Genomic DNA, 22,435 nt, shown 5'->3' with positions numbered 1-22,435 from the left:
CACATTCAGTCTTATTTCTTTGTACATTCAAATTGATTGATATGCAATTAGCACTCACCTGTGCTATGTGGATATGCACCACTGATCTGTGTGCTATGTTTTCTTGTTTTTTTTTTTTTTGGCTGCGAAAAATAAAAACTCACTCCCATAACCCCCTGCTCTCATGTCCTGAAATCTCGGGAGGGGACACGGCCCCCTCCCTTATACACCGCCCGTGTCATGCAACCACCCATGCAAACACTCACACTGTGATGCTCCAGGCACCGGCCACGGGCAGATTCGAACCAGACACTGCACCCGCTCGTGTCTGGCAGTCACACATCGAACCCACCACGCCACCAACACCCTTCACACTTAAGACAGATCTCCGGGCGTATTTATTTCTTCACTTTTGGGTGTTGGACTTTAAAATTCACCGACTCTCATAAGATTTGAACCCACATTCTCAGCAGTTGTGATCAGTGTCTCAACAACCTGAGCTAGTTCCTCTGAGACACTTCTCCTATCCTTCTTAGAGGTTTTCACCTTTTACTTTGGATCCTAGACTGGAATTAATTATGTGCTCTGGGAATCGAACCCATGTCCTCAAAAACATTTCACACTGACTCTCACAAGATTTGAACCCTCAATCTCAAAGGCTCTGATCAGTGTCTTAACACCCTGAGCTACTTCCTCTGAGACACAATTCCTTTCCGTCTTCGAGGTTTTCACTTTTTCCTTAGGACGTCTGGCTTGAAAAAACTCAAGACAGGTGAGGGTTACACAACCTACTTTTGATAGTCAAAATCACTTGAGCCCTGTGGGTATCGAACCCATGTCCTCTTAACATCAGATGAGGTATCTAACACTCTGAGCCACAGAGTCAGAGACACTAAAGTCACCATTTTTAAAACTTTTCAGGCTCAAATTGTGCACAAGCAATCCTCTGACTTCTCTTCTATGAGGCTTTTCATGTGGACTTAGATGATTATTGGTTCAGACATTCATGTTCCCTTCATGATGAATTGACTTTTCATCTTTGGTTTATTCCATTGTTGACATTCCCGTCAGCCTCAGATGTACTTTGTGTTTTGCGCAAATTGGGAGACATTAGTGTGCTAATACTCAAAACTAGATGGTGAACGTAGCAAACATTAGACCAGCTAAACGTCAACAATATAGAATTGTCATTGTTAGCATGTTAACAAGCTCATGTTAGGCACAGTGGTGCTTTGAGCTAAATACCATCAAGGGAGGTGGACAAACTGGGAAGTAGTCACCAACAGGGCCACAACAAGGGCCAACATGTGGAAGATCCTACTAACACAGCTGAGCGTCCTCATTAGGCCCATACACAGCACACTCCTACATCCGGGAACTTGCACCTCTGGTATGGAAGAGACGTTTTAATCCTGGTTCAACTGTGTTTTTAAATTTGATTTGAGCTGTTTACATAAAGTTCATTGTTATACATGGTTTTTATCTTAGCCTATGAAATTAGTTGGGTACTCACTTGTGTTTTGACGAAATAGAATTTGTCTTTTTAAGAAAGACGGGATTTACCCAAACAAGCGGGGCTCGTTAATGTCGCTAACACTCAGCACGCGGTGCAGCCCTCTCCACGTGACTGACTGTTTACACTCCACTGTCAGACCACGGGACCCCCCCCCCTCCGGTTTCATCTCAGCCCACTGTTTCCAGCGTTAGCCCCCTGCTGCCCCCCCGTGGCAAAACAAACACCTTCACCGGTTCATCACCATATTCACACGGTGGTTTCAGACAGAGCCCCCCCCCCAACCACCACCACCGGTGAGAAGTCCAGCAGACCGCGGATCGGACTCTCGTTACCTGCGCCCCTTGGCTCGGGCCTCTGTTGTTGTCTGTGCCCGTCAGCATGGCGCTGATAAATGCTGGATCCATTGCAAATAAATCCTTCATTCTGAACGATGTATTCATCTGGGACAGAGAAACATGGACTATAGATCAGAGACCATGGATCCAACTGTGCCCGGTGGACTGTACTATCAGTCCCAGGACCTCGGGCCCGGGTGGAGGACTCGCCGTGGTTTTCAGGAACAGCTTTTCAACTGGGACGGTGAGTGTACAGTACCGGTGCTCCCATTGAAGAGTAGAAAGCAGCTTAAATTAAGAAAAATATACAAAATATAAAAAATAAGAAATAGAAGATAAAAAATATACACATTGACAATATTTAAGTGAAAAATAAAGTAAAAAATATATACAACAGCAATGTATATGTATGTGTGTATATATATATATATGTATTGCACTGACAACTCCTGGTTGTTTTCTGTCTGAATTCAGCGATTTTCTTTCTTTTATCATTAGGTTGGACCGAGTTATTGTGGTTGGTGATTTTAATATTCATGTTGCTGCTGATGTTCTCAGTGTCACAGTCTTTTAATTTTATTCAGCGTGTGTCTGGCCCCACACACCTAGGACCTTGTTTTTTACACTTGGTTTCAATATTGATTCTACTTGCTCTGATGAGCTGCTTAGTACTGACCATGAATGTGTTTTGCTCTACCTGTCTTTTAACTTCGATTCTCTGCCCAGTAAAGGTGTAAGTTGCTCTCGCATATCTTGAATCACCTTGCAGCTGAGAATTTTCTGCAGCTTTTGACCTAAGAGAAGTGTTATCTTCTCACACTGACATTGCACAAGTGGCTCCGAGTACAATGAGACTAGTTCTCTCTGTCAATTCACCCCCCTGGTTAAATGACACTCTCCGTTGGTAAAGGATGCAAGGGCTTCTTACTTTACTCATTTCCTCCAGTAAACTCAACTAAAGTCCTGTTTGACACCATCAATAATCGTCACTCCTGCACCTCCTGATGTGCCTGTCTTTTCAAATAATGATTGCACTTACTATCTTCTATGCTCTTCTACTCCCCTTTCTGCTGATCTAACTCGGTCATCAATTTTCGACTGCTTCTGCGCAAAACCTCATCGATCTGGTGGTCAGTATGAAACCTTCCTCAAGCCCTGTAGATATTTTACCAACCTCCATGCTGGATGATGTACTTGGGTCTATTGGTCAATGCCTGGTCTCTATTATAAATAGCTCCCTGCAATCTGGTTGTGTCCCAGCATATTTTAAACATGCATTTATTCAGCCTCTTCTGAAAAAAACTAACATCCCTTCCCAAAAACTATTGGCCTATATCTAAGCTGCCTTTCAGAAAGTTGTTACTGTCTTGACTGCACACAACATTTTAGATAAATTCCAATCTGGTTTCCGTCAGAAGCAGCTCTTCTCAGAGTCTCCAGTGACATAATGATGTCTTCTGATGTGGGTGAATGCTCTGTTTTGGTGCTGCTGGATCTTTGTGCAGCGTTTGACACAACAGATCACAGCATCCTGACTGAAAGGCTTAGGCAGTGGGTGGGTGTCTCTGGGACTGCCCTGGACTGGCTCTCCTCCTATCTCTTGGACAGGAGTTTTTCTGTGTCCCTTCATGTCTGAAACTGCTGCTCTTTCCTGTGCTTCAGGGGTCTGTCTTGGGTCTTACATTATTTGCTTTGTATATGCTTCCCTTAGGTCATGTATCAATATTAGGTTTCAATCTGTGTTCTGGCGCCGCCTGGTGGTATTATCCAGGATGACATTGTGGTCGACAGCAGTACACATGGCTACTAAAATACTAGAACAACTGTGCACTGTAGTTATGAGAACATCAAACAGGAGTAAATTGTTGATCTGGGTCTTTTTAAGGGATTTAGTGACAATAAGAAAAATGTAGAGTAGTACAGTTACTGACTGAATGTATGTAAATGAATGTAAAAGTACAATAAGTAGAGGGTCTTTTATATTGCATTCGACTCACTTCCAGCAGAACGACAGCTGATGACGTGGCCCAAATATGCCCCCAGTACACGATCCTTAACGCAGGTTCCTGGGCCGTTCTGATGGAAAAGCACTGGAGAGAACAACACGCCTCATGTTTACAGTAAAGCCACATAAGACACACAGAGAGACAGACAAAAATTAAAGTGAAAAGCCTGCAACAGAAAATGTCCATTTATCAGAGGGTTTACAGAGGACACAGGCTACTTTTATTTGAGAATAAGTTTCACAGTAACTACTCTCATTTTATTTGAGAGTCTTACTGTGACAAATGCCTTATGTTGTCTACCTTTTTTTCCAAGACGATGAGGTGGACCAAGTAGCAGAAGAAAATCAGACCAGGAGCCAAAACGAGAACCACCTGAAGATAAAGTACATTTTAATGACTTTAAAGACTTCAACACCTACAGAAGTCTACGAAAAGAGAACAAAACTTTACTGAAACTTGGTTTGATTATTGTGCAAATGTGCTTCTATTTTATCTCAGTAATTCAAAGCTCAGCACTGATACCTGCAGTGTCCAGTATTGATGCAAGGAGAAGGGGAAGAGCTGATTGAAGACAGCTTGGCGGCAGCCTGGTTCTTCAACGTCACAAAGAAAGTCTCTGAAGTGATTGTGCCAAAGTGGCTGCACCGCTGCCCCGACAACAACGAGCCGGATCAGCTGCAACACCGGGAGGACGGTTTTACCTGAGGGAGAGGAACAGAGAGTTGACAAATTGATATTTGTTTATTGCATCTCATGTTTTATTTGCCTGTTTCTGGCTTTGATTACCTCTCCCTGTGGTGTAGAGTGTAATGTAGAGTACGTTATTTGGATGTGAATTTGTATTGTAACTAATACTGAGCATACTCTGCCAAGATGGACTGAATCGAGCCAGCATTGTCTTTGCTTTTAGCTGGTTTCACATCACTATTTGTTCCTCCCTTGCTGTCTCGCTTGTTATTTCCTTTCAGTACCTAAGAGGCCGGCACTGGAGTGCCCCAGGGCCAGCAGCTGACTCAGGAAACACCAGCTCTCCTCGACCTCTGACCCAAACTGCAGGGCCTTTGCACCGTCCGGCTGTCTGTGCCACAGCTTGGCTCTCAGCAGCACAGAAGCCCCCTCCACCACACTCAGCAGGACTGGGGACTACAGGAGGCTGTAAACATAATAACCAGGTATACAGTCTTCTCCCGTGCACGGGGGATCATACAGTCTACACCGAAAGGATATAAAGATGTTCGACTTGAATAGCGAGTGTTCACCCAGAAACTGTAGATTAATGTAATGTCATGAAATGGAAACATAATCCAGAGAGCAGTAACTCAGGCTGACGTTAAAATGAAGGCATGACATCCTATATACCTGTTAGCAGTTTCAATGTCTTTTTGGACAAAAATAAACCATACATAAAAAAACTGCACTGCCTTGGAGAAACTCAAGGGAATATGAGGGTAAAATGTAATTAACAAACTTAAAAATATGTTCCTTCACCTTTCCATCCAGCATTTGTTGATGTTTACCTTTAAATCAGTATAATGAATTAATTTACAATTGTGTGTGTGTGTATGTCTCACCTCTACCAGTATGACAGAAGCCATGCAGGCCAGGTATGCCTGCTGAGCGTGACGTTTGACCTCACCATCCTCCACCTCTCGCCGATAGAAAAATAGGAGTGTTTGTTTATTTAATGGTCTAAATGTGTGTATTAACAGAGAAAATGAAATGGAAGATTGTAAGTGTATAACATATTACTGTATGTGCATAAAAATGGCTGAAAAGAACAACAATTTCCGAAAATGTTTCTCTGTGTCTTCTCACCTGGTTTTCCTGGTTGATGATGTGGATCAGGTAGTAGAGGAAAACTAGACCAGGAGCCAAAACCAGAACCGCTAGAGAGAAAACCAGACTGTTATTATTATAATTCCATACCACAGTGTGTACAGTATGTATACTACAACAGGCGATAACCCTGATGTCTAACCCCTGTAGGCTTTCACTGTGGCCACAATGTAATGTCACTGTAAGACTTTTGTTTTAGTATTAAAGATATAAATGTTGATAATAAAAAATAGCACCTGTAGCGTCCAGACGTGCAGTAGACAGAGGCATGGCCCAGTAGAGACAGGCCACCTCACAGCTGATCTGCAGGCCGTTAGAGATTACCACCCCATCGTCAATCCAGGCTGTCTGCACTGCAGCTCCCAGTGTCACCAGTCTGATGACCAGGAACACAGGCAGCATTGCTTTACCTGGGGGGAAAGGAGCTCCATCATACTTAATATTAATCCCTAAATATTGAATCACCAGTGTGACCAATTATTATATAGGCCTATATATGTAGCCTAATATAAAACAACCTTCAAAAAATAACATGTATAATGGCAGAGTGACTTCGCTGGAGTTAGCGAATTGACCCAAAGACAGAGGATCATTTGTGCAATTTGAGCGTGAAAAGCTTTAAAATGACATCTTGTCAATGTGTCTGACTCAGTGGCTCAATGTGTTAGATTCCTCTACAGGTATTATGAGGATGTGGGTTTGATTCCCACAGGACTCAAGTGATTTTGACTACCAAAAGTAGGTTGTGAGTTCAAACCCTCACCTGTGTTGAGTCTTTTCAAGCCAGACGTCCAAAGGAAAAAGTGAAAATCTCGAAGAAGGAATGGAAAAGTGTCTCAGAGGAAGTAGTTGAGGGTGTTAAGACACTGATCACAACCTCTGAGATTGTGGGTTCAAATCTTGTGAGAGTCAGTGTGAAATGTTTTTGAGGACATGGGTTCGATTCCCAGAGCACGTAATTAATTCCAGTCTAGGATCCAAAGTAAGAAGTGAAAACCTCTAAGAAAGAAAATACAAATGTCTCAGAGGAAATAGCTCAGCGTGTTGAAACACTGATCACAACTGCTGAGAATGTGGGTTCAAATCTTATGAGAGTCTGTGAATTTTAAAGTCCAACACCCAAAAGTGAAGAAATAAATACGCCCGGAGATCTGTCTTAAGTGTGAAGGGTGTTGGTGGCGTGGTGGGTTCGATGTGTGACTGCCAGACACGAGCGGGTGCAGTGTCTGGTTCGAATCTGCCCGTGGCCGGTGCCTGGAGCATCACAGTGTGAGAGTTTGCATGGGTGGTTGCATGACACGGGCGGTGTATAAGGGAGGGGGCCGTGTCCCCTCCCGAGATTTCAGGACATGAGAGCAGGGGGTTATGGGAGTGAGATTTTTATTTTTCGCAGCCAAAAAAAAACATAGCACACAGATCAGTGGTGCATATCCACATAGCACAGGTGAGTGCTAATTGCATATCAATCAATTTGAATGTACAAAGAAATAAGACTGAATGTGTACTTCTTTCATTAACTTGTAAATTACATCAGTATGCACAACAAACTAACCAGAAACATGTCACACAACAAATCAAGTCAATCTCTTCCTTTCAATTCTAACAGCCAACAAGTCAACAAGTTTGAAAAACAGCACAAAATGCCAATCAACAAGCGTAGCGTGTTAGCTTTAGCCAAACAATACAACATGTGGGACAAAAGCATGCTAACTTAGCTAGTTTCTGGTTAGTCTGGTATGCATACTGACACAATTCACAAGCTAATGAAAGAACTACACAAACACATTCAATCTTATTTCTCTAAACATTCAAATTGATTGAAATGCAATCGCACTCACCAAAATGTTTGCAGCATGTGCTCCCGTCCTCGTCATCTCCAGGCAAAATGGCCGACTGTCAAACAGGAAGTGGGAGAATCCAATCCTATTTATACCGGGGGGAACCTGATTGTACTAAGTGGGTAGAGTACGTCACAGTTGGCGTTCACAAGGTTGGAAGTTCAATTCCTGCTCAACCACATAGTTCTTTCCCTTCTTCAACACTTCCAGACAGCCTCCGTTTTTTTATTATTATTATTATTATTGACTCCTTTCTTTAGGAACTCATTGGTTTAGATGTGTCATCATGAATCATGTCGATAATCATCCAGGTAACTGGCTGCAGGTTACACTCGTTAGATTGGACACTGAACCAGAGTCTCTCTGGATGAAGTCTGGCCTGTTTGTCAAACTCAAATTTGATCTCGGATACGAGCGCTGCCATCTTGCGCTGGTGACGTAATTTAAACCAGAGTCTGCGCAGTGATGATTGGCGAGGGGAGCCGCGGTGCCAGGTCCCGCCCATTCACCCGCACGACCCAATGGCGAGCACACCACAGTCAATCTAAGCTGTCAATCATTACGCCCCCCCCCCCCCCCCCCCCCCCCCCCCCACACTTTTTATAGCATTAACTAACTAATTAGTCAGTAAAATGAACACTTGAACCTATACTGCAGCCAGCCACAAGGGGGCGATAGTGAATAGTGATGTTTTGACTTGACTTTTTTTTTTCTTTTGAACCCAAAACATTTAAGTCTTGCACACACTGCATACCTGACAGACCTAATGACACTGACTGATTATAATATTTCCCTCAAAACTTTTAAATCATCTCGTGTTGGCTTTCAAAACCTAAAGATCGACATACGTTTGATAAATGAATGTATTCTCATTACTGAGGAGAAAATGTCAGGACAGGTGAGCTTAGATTTGATCGTCCCACCTCGGGGGTCAGCCTCATCAGCTGCTTATCTTGCAGTGATAATCCTCACATCAGCATCGACTGTTGTTTGTTGATTTTGTTGTCCACACTACTAAGAAGAAAACACGAAAAACCTCCTCCGTATGTCGGCTGCTTGTATAACCCTCAAAACAGGGCGTACTGTAGGTTTGCAGTGAAGGCTTCAGTTCACTGATGCAGCAGCAGCAGCAGCAGCAGCAGCAGCAGCGCCCTCTGCTGTTTATTAAAGAGAAGTGAAAAAGCTTATTCTCGGACGGTCGGACGTTTTTTGATTTACTCAATTACTGTATTGAGTAAAGTGTATTTTGAGGTACTTGTACTTCATTTGAATATTTCAATTTTCAAGAGAGCTACAATTTTGTGATAATATGGTATCTTACATAAACATCCAATCCATCTAATCAGAATCAGAAACTGTTTATTGCCAAGTAACATACATCACAAGGAACTTGCCGTGGTCTGATGGTGCTGTCAACAAACGTAAAATATAAAGGTAAAAAAAATGAAAATAAGATAAGATAAATAACAAACAGCAACTCAACAGCATATAAAGTAATTAATATCAGCTTCACCTCCACCAGCTACAACATGAAATTGCTGCGTACGTAGTCATGCACAAGTGTTGATAAATCCTATAATACAGTATAGTGTAACAATGAGAGGAGACCGCACAAAGGATTTCTTTATTAAAGTAAAGTGATCTAACATGAAAAACACAAGACTTCTTGAGGTTACAGCGTGTTTAAAAGGGCCGCCTGTACAGAAGATTATCGCTTACGGCCACACCACTCTGAACACGCCCGATCTCGTCCGATCTCGGAAGCTAAGCAGGGTCGGGCCTGGTTAGTACTTGGATGGGAGACCGCCTGGGAATACCAGGTGCTGTAAGCTTTTTCACTTCTGTTTTAGGAACAGCAGAGGGCGCTGCTGCTGCTGCTCCCTCAGTGGAGACGGAGCCTGGAATAATGTTGCAGCACGTGGAAACAATCATTTATTACCACTAAATAATTAAAGCACAAAGCTGGTTCATGATTTATATGAATCAGTGAGGCGAAAGAAAAGAGTAAAATAGTTTATTGTAAGATCAAGACAAAGATCAACACATACAGTATCTGAGGGTAGACGTCACACCAGTGTCAGTATCTTTCTCCAGCCTCCATCATACATGTGATCATATGGCAGAATATACCATCACATCCACTTTCTATCTGTAGGTCATTCCACTTTGGAGAGGCTGAAATTGATGCAATACGTTAGCAGGCTAAACTCTGTGGCTCACAGTACAATGTAGAGCCTTTTGCAAAAATATATTCATATATAATTCTACACCTTTTCTACACATCTGCCACAAGGTTGGGAGTTCAATCCTCTACTGTGCTACAAAATGACTCCCTTACTTCAATTTTGTTTTGTTTATATGATGTGCAAATATTTATATATATATATTTTAATTTTTATAGCTTTTATACCTATAAGCAATAAAGTAATATTTTTTTCCTTTATCTCAAATTTTACGGAATAGCTCAGCAAGATAAGCAGCTGATGTGTGAGACACTCAAAAGTAGTTAAAGACAAACATTTCCAGAAACAATGTCTCAGCTACTGTCTTTTTCATAACCAAGAAGCCACTCAATTTAAAATAATTTGTATGCTTTCAATATTCAACTCAACTATTTCAACAATCAACAACTGGTAACAAACATCCTACCTCAGGGCCTCAGCACAGAGAAGATGTTCTCTCAGTTGGTCTAACGTTCCTCTTCTTCCAATATGTTGTCCATTGAGGCCGCATATCTACAAGAGTGAGACGAATAAAAGTCTTATATCTTCAATGAGAAGTAGCTGATTCTCAGATTAAACCCACAACTTCCAAACAGTCTCGTAATGGGTTGAGCTGCTGAACGTGTTTTATCAGAGGATTTCAATCTAAACTAAGCTAAATCAGTCAAATGTACAAATGAATCTAGAGATAATGATGTATATCATCCTATGACAGTGCTTCAGATGTTCACTTCAAAACAAGAGTGTTTATCAGTTTGGTAAGGCTGTTAAGATTCTTGAGATTATCAGCGTGTCTCTGAATAGACACGTAGCGAGTCATGTGGCTTTGTTGTTTATATCAGAATCAGATCAGAATCAGAATCAGAAACTGTTTATTGCCAAGTAACATACATTACAAGGAATTTGCAGTGGTCTGAAGGTGCTATTGTTTTGATAACAAATAAGTAGAATATAAAGCTAAAATAAGAATAAGAATAAAAATAAAAATAAAAAATAAGATAAGATAAATAACAACAGTGCAGTGACCAGAATAAAGTAAAGTGTCCAGATAAAGTGTCCAGTAGGGGGTGGGTGCGTTAATGTAACGCAGTGGGGACAGGGGTGATGTACGTTAATATAACGTATAGCTTGTGTTTGTGTTCTGGGGGGGGGGTCAGTGAGAGTTTGTCAGGTTGACTGCAGAGGGGAAGAAACTGTTTTTGTGGCGGGAGGTTTTGGTCCTGATGGACCGCAGCCTCCTGCCAGAGGGGAGGGGGTCGAACAGATGGTGTCCGGGGTGGGAGGGGTCGGCAGCGATCTTCCCTGCTCTCCTCAGGGTCCTGGAGGAGTACAGGTCCTGAAGAGATGGAAGGTTGCAGCCGATCACCCTCTCTGCAGAGCGGATGATACGCTGCAGTCTGCGTCTGTCCTTGGTGGAGGCAGCAGCGTACCAGACGGTGATGGAGGAGGTGAGGATGGACTCTATGATGGCGGTGTAGAAGTGAACCAGCATTTTTTGTGGCAGGTTAAACTTCCTCAGCTGCCTCAGGAAGTACATCCTCTGTTGGGCTTTCTTGATGAGGGAGCTGATGTTCAGCTCCCACCGGAGGTCCTGGCTGATGATGGAGCCCAGGAAACGGAAGGACTCCACAGTGTCCACTGGAGAGTCACACAGGGTGATGGGGGCGGGTGGGGCTGCGCTCTTCCTAAAGTCAACAACCATCTCCACTGTCTTTGAAGCGTTAAGCTCCAGGTTGTTGTTGTTGCACCAGGTCACCAGATGGTCAATCTCCCACCTGTAGGCCGACTCATTCTCACCAGAGATGAGTCCGATGAGGGTGGTGTCGTCCGCGAACTTTTTAAACAGGAGCTTGACGGACTGGTGACTGGAGGTGCAGCTGTTGGTGTACAGGGAGAAGAGTAGAGGAGAAAGAACGCAGCCTTGAGGGGAGCCGGTGCTGATCGTCCGCGAGTCTGAGACGTGTTTCCCCAGCTTCACGTGCTGCTTCCTGTCAGACAGGAAATCTGTGATCCACCTGCAGGTGGGGTCAGGCACGTTCAGCTGGGAGAGCTTGTCCTGAAGAAGAGCCGGGACGATCGTGTTGAAGGCAGAGCTGAAGTCCACAAACAGGATCCTGGCATAGGATCCTGCGGAGTCCAGGTGCTGGAGGATGAAGTGTAGAGCCAGGTTGACGGCGTCGTCTACAGACCTGTTGGCTCTGTAGGCGAACTGCAGGGGGTCCAGCAGAGAGTCTGTGATGGATTTGAGGTGGGACAGGACCAGGCGTTCAAATGATTTCATGACCACAGAGGTCAGGGCGACGGGTCTGTAGTCATTTAATCCTGTGGGCCCTGTTTTTTTGGGGACGGGGATGATGGTGGAGGCCTTGAAGCAGGCTGGCACGTGGCATGTCTCCAGTGAGGTGTTGAAGATGTCCGTGAACACCGGAGACAGCTGATCGGCGCAGCGCTTCAGGCAGGATGGGGAGATGGAGTCTGGTCCAGCAGCTTTTCGCGGGTTTTGTCTCTTGAAGAGTCTGTTCACATCTCTTTCAAGGACAGACAGAGGTGTCGATGCTGGAGGAGTGGGGGGCAGCTGTGGTGGTAGGAGGTGTGAGAGTTCAGCCCCAGGTGTGATGAGGGGGTTGGGGCTGTTGGGCTGGAGCTGGTGGGTGATGGTGTGGGGGATTGTGTCAGGACTGTCCCATTGTCTTTCAAAGCGACAGTAGAAGTCCTTGAGGCTGTTGGCGAGGCGTCGGTCGTTAGCAGAGTTGGGGGCTCTTGGCTTGTAGTTGGTGATCTGCCTGAGCCCCCTCCACACAGAAGCAGAGTCGTTGGAGGAGAACTGGTCTTGTAGTCTCTCTGAGTACAGTCGTTTAGCTTCCCTCACCGCCTTGCTAAACTTGTACTTGGCTTCCTTAAACTCTGCTCTGTTGCCACTCTTAAACGCCTCTTCCTTTTCCAGCCTCAGCTGTCGCAGTCTTGCTGTGAACCAGGGTTTGTCGTTGTTGTAACTCACCCTGGTCTGAGTTGGTACGCAGCAGTCCTCACAGAAGCTGATATATGAAGTCACAGCCTCTGTGTACTCATCCAGACTGTTGGTAGCAGTCCTGAAAACATCCCAGCATTTAATAAACTGTTTGTATTTTGGGAGTTCGTGTCTGAGGTTACCTTTGTTAAAGTCACCGAGGACAATAACTAAGGAGTCCGGGTTGGTCCGCTCCGTTTCCAGTATCTGGTTGGCGAGTGCGCGCTGTGCGTCCTGCACGTTGGCCTCCGGTGGAATGTAAACACCGACCAGAATGAATGAAGCGAACTCACGGGGGGAGTAGTAGGGTTTACAGTTTATGAAAAAAGTTTCCAGGGAAGGAGAGCAATGCCGTCGCATCACTGTCACGTCGTTACACCAGCTGCTGTTGATGTAGAAACAAATACCTCCACCCTTTGTTTTGCCGGAGAGGTGCGCGTCGCGGTCCGCTCGGAGTAGCTGGAATCCGTCCAGCTGCAGCGCCGCGTCCGGAGTTCTTTCCCCCAGCCATGTCTCCGTGAAGCACAAAACAGCAGATGAATAAAAAAAATGACGTCCTACAAGAATTACTTCATATATTTATATATTTTCTATATATATATTTTTCGAGTTTGCATAACTGAGATAATAATAAAGTTTTTACCTTTATCGCAAATGTTAATTTTGAAAGAGAACTCCTTTGTGAAATGTTTAAAAAACTAAGCTGTGAAAATGAAACAATCAGTTACAGTAAAGGGAGAAATGGTCTGCTGGCTCCATTAATACATTCGGCATTATTGAAATTAATTAATAAAACTACTACTGAGTTTATGAAAATGGATTTCCACTTGTGCTTTAGAAAAGGTTTCGACATGTTAATCACTACAAATTCACATACTGACTTTGGAACAGTAATTATGAAATATCATGAAATATCACAATGTTTCTTTGTTTTGAAAAATAAATTAAACATTGTTTTGTACCCAGAGTTAAAGGATTTGTATGTAAGCAATTTTACCACTAACATAATTCTACATTACTGTAGAGCTAATACATGATGTAACATCTATCATGCACACAAACACAAAGAGTAATACCTCAGAGATCAAATTATAGCTTCTCACCAAACAAGCAAAACACAGATTACAGTAAATGTGTGAGAGGTGCATCTCGTTAGCAAGAGGAGCCGGTTCCATAAAGTAACACCTCTAGACCACTGAGGCACTGGGCCAATCTGAGGTGTTAAGAAAATAAACTGTAATGATGAAAACAGGTAAACAAGTCAAATGGCAACATTTCATACATACAAACTATGGAAAAGTCAAAAAGTTTTGAAGGTCTGAGCAAATTCACACGTCGTCCATTCTCCCTCATCGGTTGTTTAGAAAGATAAATCTCAATTTCGGTAATCTATCATCCACCTGAGCAGTTCAGGAGATCCTTACCTCTTGGATGTTGAGGACGTCTCACAAAAATAACAAATATCTTCTCCACCATGATGTCAACCTCTTCCAGCTCAGCTCCTCTTGGACATATTTTCCCTGAGCTTCTTTATGATGGAAATGACCTCTTCATATCATAGATGTAGCCGTAGATAGTGTTCTGATGGTCCTCAGCCTTCAAAGAGATGTAGAGTTTGTCTGCCGTGTCGTTGGGCTGCAGTAATGGCGTGATGAAGGAGGGCCTTGGAGGATGAGGCCTGCAGCACTTCTGCAGCAGGATCCTGGCAGCTTCTCATGCAGTCTGCAGGTGTGAGGGTGTCTCAAGGTTAGGAGTAAATAGTTCGACATTTTGGGAAATGTGCTCATGTGCTTTCTTGCAGAGAGTTAGATGAGAAGGTTGATACCGCTCTCATGTCTGTACGATAAATAGCTTAGTTAGCTGGTTAGCTTAGCACAGAGAATGGGAACAGGGGGAAACAGGTAGCCTGGCTCTGTCCAAAGGTAACAAAAGCCACCTACCAGCACCTCTAAAGCTCACTAATTAACAATTTGTTTTTTTTATAATCCACACAATAACAAAAGCCAAAAACATTAAGTTGTGGTTATGATGGTTTAGGCAGATTTACTTAACTTTTGATAGAATCAAGCTTGCAGTTTCCATGTTTCCAGTCTTTGTGCTGAGCTAAGCTAACCAGCTGCAGGTGGTAGCTTCATATTTACTATACAGACAATTTCTCCTCTTACTCTTGTCAAGAAAGCAAATAAGCGTGCTTCCCGAAACGTCAAACTCATTCAAGGACAACTGTCAAGGACAAGGTCTGGAAGTCTGGTTGTTGTATAACTTACTCTAGCATAACATGCTCTGTCTTTTTAGATAGCTCTCAACTGAGACACCCAAGAGCCTGTATGACTTCCTAATATTTAAAACGTATTACTTATTACACAATATAAAAGCCGGTAATAAAGGGTCCTGTTAAATTCTGAAGAATTCATTTTGGTCAGGATGCTCTCTGTAAGTTGTCAAACTGGGTTTAAGGAGTCTTCCTGCTTGATGAATTGAAGCTCGACAGGAATATGCACCAGCTAAAGATTATTCCTATATAAAGCACTTGAAAGCTGAACGTGGAAACAACACATGGATACAAACTAAAGAGGGAGATAAAACAGAGAGGGGGTGGTGAAGTTGGAGATGATGATGAGGGACGGAAGTGACGTTATCCCTTAGGATTCTTGGAAAAATGGGAGGGTGATGTTAGAGGAAGATAAATGACCTGTCTGGTAGAGAGTTTAACCATTTCTCTTGCCCCCTCCTCATCCCTGCTTGCCTCCTCTCTGATGGACAACACTGGGGGCCCTCCGCTCTGCTTCCCTGACCTCAACTCCTCCTGCAGGCGGCTGCTGCGCCCCTGCTCTGAGTCTGCACTGCTCTACACCCTGCTGACCTTCGTCTCTCTGCTCACTGTGACGCTGAACCTGCTCGTCATCATCTCCATCTCCCACTTCCGGCAGCTCCACACCCCGACCAACACCCTGCTCCTGTCTCTGGCCGTGTCCGACCTGTTGGTGGGGCTGCTGGTGATGCCCATCGAAGGTCTGCGCTACATGGAGACATGCTGGCTGCTGGGGAGGCTGATGTGTGCTCTGACTCCTTATGTTTCTTACTGTCTGCTCTCTGGCTCTTTGGGCAATATGGTGCTCATATCCATAGACCGTTATCTGGCTATCTGTGACCCACTGCTGTATTCCTCTAAGGTCACCCTCAACAGGGTTAAGTGTTTAATCTGTTTATGTTGGGCCTGCTCTCTTCTCTACAACGGGTGTATTCTGATGGGACACTTAATGTGGCCGGACAGGTTCAGCTCCTGCCACGGGGAGTGTGTGGTGGTCATCAGCCGCATCTTAGGAACTGTTGACCTCTTTATCACCTTTGTCGGGCCCTGTACTGTCATGGTTGTTCTCTACATGAGGGTGTTTGTGGTTGCTGTGTCTCAGGTGCGTGTCATTCGGTTGCAGACTGCTGCCACCACTGTCACTGTAGCTCCAACCGCTAAAATATCAGAGAGGAAGGCAGCCAGGACTCTTGGGTTTGTGATAGCTGTGTTTCTAATGTGCTTCTGCCCGTATTACTACCCTGCATTCACAGGTGAGGACACCTCAAACAACTTGTCATACTTTGCAGTGTTGTCTTGGATCATGATGATGAACTCCTGTGCAAACCCTCTGATTTACGCTCTGTTCTACCCCTGGTTTAGAAAAGCTATCAAACTCATCTTCACACTCAGAATACTGCAGCCTCACTCCCGGGAAGTCAAGATCCTGTAGACAGGGCTGAAATGATCTATTTTTGGTGACTTACAGTTTTAATGAAACACGCTGTCTGTATCAACTGTGTATGTGTGTGTGTGTGTGTGTGTGTGTGTGTGTTGTCTGGCAAGACTCACTGTGTATTCAGCATGTAATGAGTAGCCCTCAACACCCTCCACAGTGGCTTCAGCTGCAGACTTTCTCATTTTGTCTCACACTCTGCAGCAAAACATTATTACACATAAGATGAATGAAAAATATTAAGTATAAGTATATTATCAATATGTTGTTTTTGTCTTCACCTGACTGTCATAAACACCAAGATACCCAACAAGTGAATAAGTGAATACATAATGTGATGAGGCTTCATATTTGAATACTTTACCAATACATATATCCATGTTAGTGGCTTATGCATGTAGAAATTAATTATTACTCATTGGATATAATAGTGATGATACTGTATGGGTTTACTGCCCATTGCCAAGATGTATGCATATCTTATCAATGTTGTATAAATAATGCATGCGAATTGATTGTGGCTTTTTTCTCCACAATGGCTGTAATGACTTTGTTAGTTTCTCTCTTTCCTCATTACCTCAAGGTCTATATTCAGCAGTCAGTATGGTTTATTGTCTTTATAAAAACATCACTATTGCTTTGATCTAACATAGCTTTTATGACCTGCTTCTCTATCAAGCTTAAAAACATCAGTGTGCTGTTTCAATTCTGCCATGATTTGTTTCCTGTGGCATTAACAATGCTGTCAAATTAAAAAACAATAAAAGTCTGCAATTTTCACTTTTGGTCATGCTGCAAACATGTTTAACATTTAAATTACAGCCATGCAAAAACTTACATTGCAATATTGCTAAACATTGCTTTTGTGAGATATTCTGTATTTTGCCTTTTGTAGACTTACCTGTAAGGCAGGCTTTCTCATGTGTCTGTATGAAGCAAGCCTGTAAATCAATATGGTTGAGTAAATGGTTATTACATAGCAATTGAAATGGCAAAACATAAATAGGCCGAATGTTATAAAACACACTCTGCCCTCACTTAAATAAATATCATTGATTTGCCTTTAAGCAAAGTATTTAATCTCTCATGGAAAACAGTTGACAACTATGTTTTTAAGGGCAATTCTTTGAAAAGCATTGTTTGAAAAAATGTGAAGGAAGGATAAACGTGTATAAATATGTAAAGGTGAAGCATAGTAAACTGTATCACTATCCACGTTTTAATCTCATTTCAACAATGAATAAAAATATATATTAAGATCTATATATCTCTTTGGCATGTTTATTAATACAGCAGTGCTTTCAAATGCAAAGTTTATTCTGGTTCATTTAAGTGCCAGGTTTATTTGATACAGTCCCTTACAACATATGGTCATTAAAAACATCCGAAACAGTAGGGGGCGATGTTGCACAGTAACATTTGATGGCTAACGCCGTTGAAAGCCGAAGCTATACAGATAGCATTTCTGTGAAATATGACGTGACTGTGAGCTGTTGGTTTTAGGTTTTAACGCATTCAGATGCTGCATAACATTTAAGTACTTTTCTTTAAAATATGTTACGGACATTGTGTCGGGCCGGCGGTGCCGTTTTTAAGGTAAAGACCCTGTTTATCAGGCACTAATAAACAACTTTCTGTGCTAGCTGGCTTAACTTAGCCGATCTCTCTTTCAACTAGCTAACTAGCTGCTTGCTACATTTAGAGGGTGAAGTTACTTTACATTAGCCAGTTATTTTTTTCCTATATGAAAATTTATATCAGCAAACTTAGCAATTTCTCCGTAACATAACCAGGCAACGTGTGAGACTGTTAGCTAACATTAGCTGTTGCTGTCAGCGAAGTCCGTCAACACTGGCTGTAATGTTGCCCCATACCAACCGAAAGTACCTCGTAATCAGCGTAATACAGGTGTGACAATATTTACAGATATAATTTATTATAATGGCCACATATCCTAAAAACTACTAAAGTAAACTTACTACTAGTTAAATCTTTGTAACTTCATGGATAAAGTAAATACACCTTATCTCCAGCACTAAGAGCCTTGCATTTACGTTAACGACGTGATGACGTCATTAACCAGAGTGTGTCGTGAAAATTCTACACACATTTTCAGTCTTAGCAAGCACTTGCACACTGTTACCAAAAAACTTCTTCGAGATACCAAAAGTGTGGGTATAATTGGGAGGGATTAACTGATTTGTACATCGCGGTGTCTCCTGTCTCTGCAGAAGTCCCAGCGGACTGTGCCCCAGCTGTGGGTGACTCCAGCCCAGCAAAGATGGGCCTCCCGCTTACCCATGAACACCGTGGTCCTGTTTGTGCCGCAGCAGGAGGCCTGGGTGGTCCAGAGGATGGGTCGGTTTCACCGGATCTTAAAGCCGGTAATCACTTTCAACCAAGGGTTCAACAAGCGTGTCTATGAGAAGGCTAATCTCTCTTTCTGTTACCACTATTTATCCATGTAAAAGTATAAATTAATGGAGCACTAACACTATTTTGTCCTTTCTTATAGGGATTGAACTTCCTCATTCCCATACTTGACCAAGTTCGTTATGTGCAAAACCTAAAGGAGATTGTTATTGACATCCCCGAACAGTCAGCTGTGTCCCTAGGTACGTCAAGGCATCTAATGGCAACAACAAGTGTGTTTATTATTGGTTTAATTAACCACCTTCATGGCTTAATTAACCTATTATTTTTTTGGCCTTTCTGCAGATAATGTGACCCTGCAAATTGATGGAGTTCTTTTTTTGAGAATCTTAGATCCTTTTAAGGTAAGAATTAGCGATGAAGTATTCAAAAGTATTAGCACGTCATTCTGTTATCAGCACCTGGTTGGTTATGTAGGGGATAACAAAAAGTGAGCTGCGTATAACCTTGCTTCACCTCAGAGTTAGAGTAGTCACTAACTCACTGAACTTTTTCCACCTATCATGTGGCTGACTATCAGAAAAATACTATGTTTAAAACAGAACATTTATTTAAATACCTTGCACTTTTTTACAGCAACAAACATCTGGACTCTATGTACACAAAACAATGTGTTTAAGTGGCATTCACTGTAGAAAAACTGTGATCATAGCAATGTAAAACAAATCAAAGCAACGTACATTAAGTGCTGTGCACACAAAACAAACACTGGTTTGTAGTGATCAAGGAGCTCTGCTCTTTTGCCTCCAGGTGGCGCCAGTTAGTTTGATTGTTCATGAAACGATCCACATTGAGACTGATCACTTGTGTGTTTGTCCAGGCTAGTTACGGTGTAGAGGATCCAGAATATGCTGTGACTCAGCTTGCACAAACCACAATGCGTTCAGAACTGGGCAAACTCACCATGGATAAAGTATTCAGGGTAAGAAACATCAGCTTGGTGTGTATTTTATTGCAATAAAAGAATGATACAGGTCACGTACCTTAAACCTGCTGCCTCTCTGGTTTTCAAGGAAAGGGAGTCTCTGAATTCCAACATTGTCCACTCCATCAACCAGGCATCTGATGAGTGGGGAATCCGCTGCCTGCGTTATGAAATCAAAGATATACAACTTCCTCCTCGTGTTAAAGAATCAATGCAGATGCAGGTAAGACACACACATAAACATAACCGTCACTTTAATACCCTGAACTGTTTAAGAAGACAAGTCAATGGAACATAATCACTGTAAACCCTCCTTTTTTGTTATCTAACTTTCATGTAATCCCTATAATTCAGGAGTATTGCGTTTAGTAATATTCTTTGCAGTACCATCTTGTTGTCAGGTAACCTAAGTAGTATTATATACATTTTTAGAACTTGTATAGACAGTAGTAAACAGTTACTACACTTGAGAGTTCTTAAAGGTTATGGATATTGTTGCAGCCAACCACTGGGTGATTTTAGGATTATTTTGTTTCCCTGGATGAGAAATATTTGATATCCCTTTTTGTTCTTTGTTTCCTGTGTAGGTAGAGGCTGAGCGCAGGAAGAGAGCCACAGTGCTGGAGTCTGAGGGGACTCGGGAGGCGGCCATCAACGTTGCAGAGGGTTGTAAGCAAGCCCAAATCCTCGCTTCAGAGGGCAAGAAGGCCGAGCAGATAAACAAAGCAGTTGGTTGGTGCATTTTACTTTTGACTTAAAGAAACAACTGTTTAACTGGGATTTTCCATTGACTTAGTTACATACATGAATCATGTGATCAGGTATGTAATTGAAGGTCTTGTTAGCATAAGACTTAAGCCATCATTACACTAAATCCACAGAGCATTTAATTACATGCGTGCAGACAGCACTACACAAGGATCTCATGACTCACACTTTAGAACTGAGAACTTGCAACCACATTTGAGTAGAAGTGCATAAAGAGGAATGTTGAAAAAGGAGGTTTAAGCCTCCAATATAATGTAAATCCAAAACAAATCTACTTTTGTTGTAATTTGACATGCTGTGTTGTCTCTAGGTGAGGCCCAAGCTGTGGTAGCCAAAGCAGAGGCCAAATCCAAGGCCATTCGTCTGCTGTCAGAGGCTCTGGCGGAAGAGGTATAAAGTAGATTTTAAGGATTCATTTGTCATTAAGGGATTATAAATGATCCTGTGATATTTGGAACGGTAACAGTAACCAGAATGTTCTTGACAGAACGGAAGTGCTGCAGCCTCGCTGAGTGTTGCCGAACAGTACGTCTCTGCTTTCTCCAACCTCGCCAAAGAGTCCAACACTGTGCTTCTGCCCTCCAACACTGGTGACGTCAGTGGAATGGTCACACAGGTACACTGTTTTCTGCCCACTGTTCACAAAATATATTTAAAAACTGAGCTGAGCTTTAGAGGTGCTGGTAGGCTGATTTTGTTACCATGTGATAGCGCCAGGCTAGCTGTTTCCCCTTATTCCCAGTCTTTATGCTAAGCTAAGCTAACCATCTCCTGGTTGTAGCTTCATATTTAACAAGCTATTCCTTGGAGTCAAGTCATGGAAAAATTAACTAATATTTCTAAAAAAAAAAATGTTGCTTTGCGTCATCTTCTAGCCCTCATCCATTATTATCTTATCAAGACACCTAGTCATGAAATATCAAACAACACTTTCCATCCTGTTCTTCTGCCCTCAGGCCATGACCATTTACAGCACGCTGGGCAAACTGAGGCCACACGTTGAGAGCATGAAGACTAAGACAGAGGAACCCAGTGAAGAGCTTCCTGTTCAGTCAGCATCAGCTCAATAACAGAGGACGCCATTACTGCTCTAAACTGCATCAGTTTTCCACAATTACGGAACACAATGGGACTGCTGTGTGGAGTGTCTGGTGTAAAGGGCACTCTATTTACTGCAGGGCACAAGATGTCGAGGTAGACGAACAGCACTTGATAAACAGACGATGCCGAGCAATGGCGGCTGGGAAAAGAGAGAAACTGAGCCACAATTTATGTTACAGGTGTTGTTCCTGGACTAAATCCACTGTAACTATGTTGTGATGTGGTTTTAATGGGACACAAATAAAACAAATCATTGTCTTTAAATGGACATTTGTTGGCTGTGATATTATGTAGACGCGACTGAACATTTCAGGTCCGTTGTCACCTACTCTGGATGATCATGATTGAAATATAAATATATATATATATATATATATATATATATGAATATATTTTCCAAAGCAGTTGTTTGTATTTTTTTATTTTCTATTTTGCAGAAATTAAGTACGTATTGTTTGGGATATAGTTCAAAACTTAAAAAAATAGCATCTTAAGAGGCTGTAGTTTAGGAAGATACAGTATAAATTTGTTTGGGTGTTGATGACGGGATAAGGGAAATATGGGCACTAAGAAAGATAAAAGTTTGTCTCTGCTTCGGAGAGCAGTGACTAATCGAGTTATGACTGTAACATTTCAACAGTACGGTTGAAGAAAACAGTTTTGCATTTATACAACATCAGAGAGGCGTTCTCACTTTCCAGTTCAGACCTATAAGTTAGCGTT

At 42.6% G+C, this 22,435-nt stretch overlaps 2 protein-coding genes, 1 non-coding gene and 1 pseudogene across 4 annotated transcripts; 3 read left to right on the top strand and 1 right to left on the bottom strand.

Moving 5' to 3' along the window:
• Positions 1–1,741: 1,741 nt before the first annotated feature.
• On the bottom strand, positions 1,742–7,934 carry LOC139307004 (uncharacterized; annotated as a pseudogene).
• A 1,289-nt stretch (positions 7,935–9,223) lies between these two features.
• Positions 9,224–9,342, top strand: LOC139307011 (5S ribosomal RNA). The gene has a single exon (XR_011599569.1). It is a non-coding gene; the product is annotated as a 5S ribosomal RNA (ribosomal RNA).
• Positions 9,343–15,495: 6,153 nt separating this feature from the next.
• On the top strand, positions 15,496–16,482 carry LOC139306881 (trace amine-associated receptor 13c-like). The gene has a single exon (XM_070930844.1). It carries the CDS (start codon positions 15,496–15,498, stop codon positions 16,480–16,482), a length of 987 nt encoding a protein of 328 aa, XP_070786945.1.
• Positions 16,483–17,932: 1,450 nt separating this feature from the next.
• LOC139306724 (stomatin-like protein 2, mitochondrial) lies at positions 17,933–21,976 on the top strand. Of its 2 annotated transcripts, none has more exons than XM_070930677.1 (10): positions 17,933–18,081; positions 18,717–18,869; positions 19,001–19,100; positions 19,204–19,262; positions 19,739–19,840; positions 19,977–20,066; positions 20,431–20,575; positions 20,922–21,001; positions 21,099–21,227; positions 21,568–21,976. In XM_070930677.1, the coding sequence occupies exons 1-10, from the start codon at positions 18,040–18,042 to the stop codon at positions 21,679–21,681; spliced, it is 1,014 nt and encodes a 337-aa protein (XP_070786778.1). In that variant the 5' UTR covers positions 17,933–18,039; the 3' UTR covers positions 21,682–21,976. The 2 variants fall into 2 exon arrangements, with proteins under 2 accessions (XP_070786778.1, XP_070786777.1); XM_070930676.1 differs by having other exon boundaries at positions 19,932–20,066.
• The last annotated feature ends 459 nt before the right edge of the window (positions 21,977–22,435 follow it).

This window comes from Enoplosus armatus, chromosome 24 (assembly GCF_043641665.1).
Source record: "Enoplosus armatus isolate fEnoArm2 chromosome 24, fEnoArm2.hap1, whole genome shotgun sequence".
NCBI lineage: Eukaryota > Metazoa > Chordata > Actinopteri > Centrarchiformes > Enoplosidae > Enoplosus > Enoplosus armatus.
This window is presented reverse-complemented; position numbering and strand designations above follow the sequence as displayed.